This window comes from Drosophila hydei, unplaced genomic scaffold, assembly GCF_003285905.1.
Source record: "Drosophila hydei strain 15085-1641.00,03,60 unplaced genomic scaffold, DhydRS2 tig00008144-arrow-arrow-pilon, whole genome shotgun sequence".
In the NCBI taxonomy this organism is placed as follows: Eukaryota; Metazoa; Arthropoda; class Insecta; order Diptera; family Drosophilidae; genus Drosophila; species Drosophila hydei.
Window position 1 is genome coordinate 1,148,486 of NW_022045849.1, and position 3,257 is coordinate 1,151,742.

General features: G+C 47.2%; 1 protein-coding gene across 1 annotated transcript; it reads left to right on the forward strand.

The window, feature by feature from the left end:
• The first annotated feature begins 1,258 nt into the window (after positions 1 to 1,258).
• LOC111600068 lies at positions 1,259 to 2,661 on the forward strand. Its single transcript, XM_023316002.2, has one exon. The coding sequence runs from the start codon at positions 1,259 to 1,261 to the stop codon at positions 2,573 to 2,575; it is 1,317 nt and encodes a 438-aa protein (XP_023171770.2). The 3' UTR covers positions 2,576 to 2,661.
• Positions 2,662 to 3,257: the final 596 nt, after the last annotated feature.

Below are 3,257 nucleotides of genomic sequence, written 5' to 3' on the forward strand. Positions count from 1 at the left end.
CACTTTGGCTCACCTGGCACCGTCTCGCCTCGGCCGCCTTCTGCAAGCAACGACTGCGCTGAGATTGCAGATTGTGTAATAGGAAAAGCATCGGCGGCCGTTGTCCTAGTGGCGGCAATCTGCAGTATAAAAACGCGCACCACATTCAAGCTGCAGACATTTCCATTGTAGCCGTGCAGCAAACGAGGTCTGCTGTCCAGTAACCGGAGGACAACTGCCAGCCTAAGCCTAAATCCAAGCCAAATGGCCAACATTATTAAGGTGAGTCCGCGAAGAGAGTGAAGCACCCAGCAGAACCAAGTAGTAAGTGGCAACAGCCGAGTGGCCAGTGGCGAGTGGCAAGAGGCAAGTGGCAAGTGGCAAGTGCTTTATATTGTGAACAATAATTGTTAATCTCTTGGTGCTTATTAAGAATGCATTAGTGAAAGCAATGCGGTGCGCGTCCTAAGTCAAAGCTTTTTGCTATAAAAATAGCGCAATTTTCTAGCACTTTGCTTGAAAAGAGTTTTGCCTTTTTATACCCTGTAAACATTGACAATGGAAACAGGGTATATTGGTTTGATGCAACAATTGGTAGAAGGCAGTGCTTATAGAGTATATATATATATATCTCCCCCCGTTCGTCTGTCTATTTTCATGTTCGCCCGCCTAACTGTTTATATCTCGAGAACTACACAAGTTAGAGACTTGAAATTTGACATATATACTCTTGGCTACCTGAGGGAGTTTAAGTTTATTAGTTTCTTTCGATAACTTATTACGTTTCTTAGTTATCGATAAATATCGATGTTTCATATTGGTTTTTGAAGCATAACTTGGAGACTATTGTAGCTAGAGGCACTAAAATTGATATGTGAGTTCTTGAGTTCTTGAGTTCGTGAGTTCAGATTACAAAATATCTATTTTTAGATAATTTTGTTATTCTGTTTAAATTTGATAGAATGAAATCTTATTTCAAATAATAGACTCTTGAATTTTTTTCTTGAACTTATCATTTAAAGAGTATATTCATGCTCTGCAAATTTTGTTAAGATCGTACTAACAGAAGCCAAGTTAAATCCGTCTATTTCCCATAGAGTGGAGCTGTTAAGACAGCTGCACTGCATAAGTAAGTATGCACATGGCTAGGTCTTCATGTATGTATACCAAGCCGCAATATTGATAATGCGCGGTATCTGCTAGTCGGGCACGTTCGACTTAAACCATTTTACTTGCTAAAATAATTTTCATGGACTTAAGCTAAGCCCCTGTTCCGCAGATGCCGCTCTTTGTGGTCGTTGCAATTGTGTGGATTGCCGTGCCGCCGACCACAGTGACAGCGTCGACGAAAGCTTCATCAATGCCAGCTGGAGCCCAGACAACGTTGTACGGCAGTTATGGCGAGAGCATGGCGCGGGAGCACGATAATCGTTGGCTGCCAACGGGGGAGAAGGAGGCGATGTCGTCCATGTTGCAGCGCTACGGCTTGCGGTACGATGCGGCAGAGGGGGAGCGACGCAGCTATAGAAGCGATTCGTCTAGTTTGGGCGGACACGGCCAGGGCGGTTTGGGAGCTGTGCTTAATGGGCTCACAAATCTCTCGGGCCTGGGACACATTAGCAACGGCTATGCCTCAGTGGCGCCCACGCACACCGAAGCCTTGGCAGCCGCCTCGTCAAAACAAGAGATACCAATTTATGAAGAGCAGCATGAGGATGCGGCCGTTGCGGCACTGGCGGCAACAGCCAGCGATTACGGCGATACAGAGGCAGGTCGAAGCGGCCAGCACTCAGCGATTTACAATTTTCCAGCTGCTGGCGCTGAGCATGCGGCTGGCTATCTGCCGGCTTTCAGTGGAGCAGAGCAGGCCGCGTGGACGCCCTCATCGGCGCCGCAATACCAGCAGACACAGGAGGCGGGCGGCAGCCATTACGCCTACGACAAAATGTCGGTGGGAAATTTTCTAAATTCTGGCTACGAAGCATTCCAGCAGCATCATGCCGAGGAGCAGCAGCATCAGCAGCAGCAGCAGCACCAGCAGCACCAGCAGCAGCAACAACTATTGGAGCACGCGTCCTATTTCACACCTCACGAGAACGAGAACGGGCCATCAGCCGGATCGGACTCAGCAGGCAGCGGACCCAGCGATTACGAGCAGCAATCAGAGGGAGATGAGCACGGCAGCAATTTCCTAGCCGAGTCAAGTGCTCACGAAGACAGTCACGGCCAGTCGCATCATCATCACCACGTGGACATCATCAACTATGTGCCCGTGAAGCACGTCAAGACACAGCATGTGCCCGTCGAGAAGCCTGTCAAAATTCCGATCTCTCATGCTGTCATCATACCGATCAAGAAGCCCGTTCCCATACACATACCCATCACCAAGCAGGTGCAGGTCGCCGTGGAGAAGGAGCTCAAGGTGCCGGTGGAGCGGCTGGTGCCAGTGCCCGTGGAGAAGCACATACCCGTGCCCGTCGAGAAGCGTGTGCCCTACACGGTCATCAAGTATTTGCCCATCAAGGTGCCCAAGCCCTTTCCGGTCAAGGTGCCCGTGTTCAAGACGGTGCTGCATAAGGTCAAGAGCTGGTGGTAATACCCGTTTCCCGTTACTCCAAGCACACAATTATATAATAATTGCGTTACTCATACGACCCGTGCTGCGAGGCAAACACTGTCATGTCATGGCATGGCATGGCATACGGAATGTGTTCGTGTTTCGCTTATCGCTGAGTCGAAATTAATTTTGTTAAGCCAAAATCCTGTGTTGTATACCAATTTTGTGACTCATTTAACATTACAACCATTTGCATTCGTCTGAATACAGAAAAAAGTAAAAACTGAAAAAACCGCATTAACTCATTTTCATCCGAGGTTTTTTAAGCTGCAATTTAATGCTGCATTTATTATGTATGCGAACACAGGCAGACTCTCTCTCGCTCTCTCTGTATATATTTATTTAAGTTTTATTTACTTAAATGAAATTGTGTTAAATGAAATGAAATTCATGAAGACGACGCCGTTGCTGTTGTTGTTTTGTGAAAACTGGTAAATGCTATTTCCAGACCATTAGATTCGCATCTTGGCTCTGGCAGCGGGGCATCCTTATGCCTATGGCGCAATTCAAGTAATTTAAGCTAGCAAAAGCTAACGGCACGCAAACTCTAATTAAATTAAGAGCAGCACACCTTTTGTTTGCCGTTGCTACGGCTAGGAATGCACAGAATTTTCTTCTCCAGGCTTATCTCTTTTGCCCTCTCTCAGTCTCTGCAGCTGCT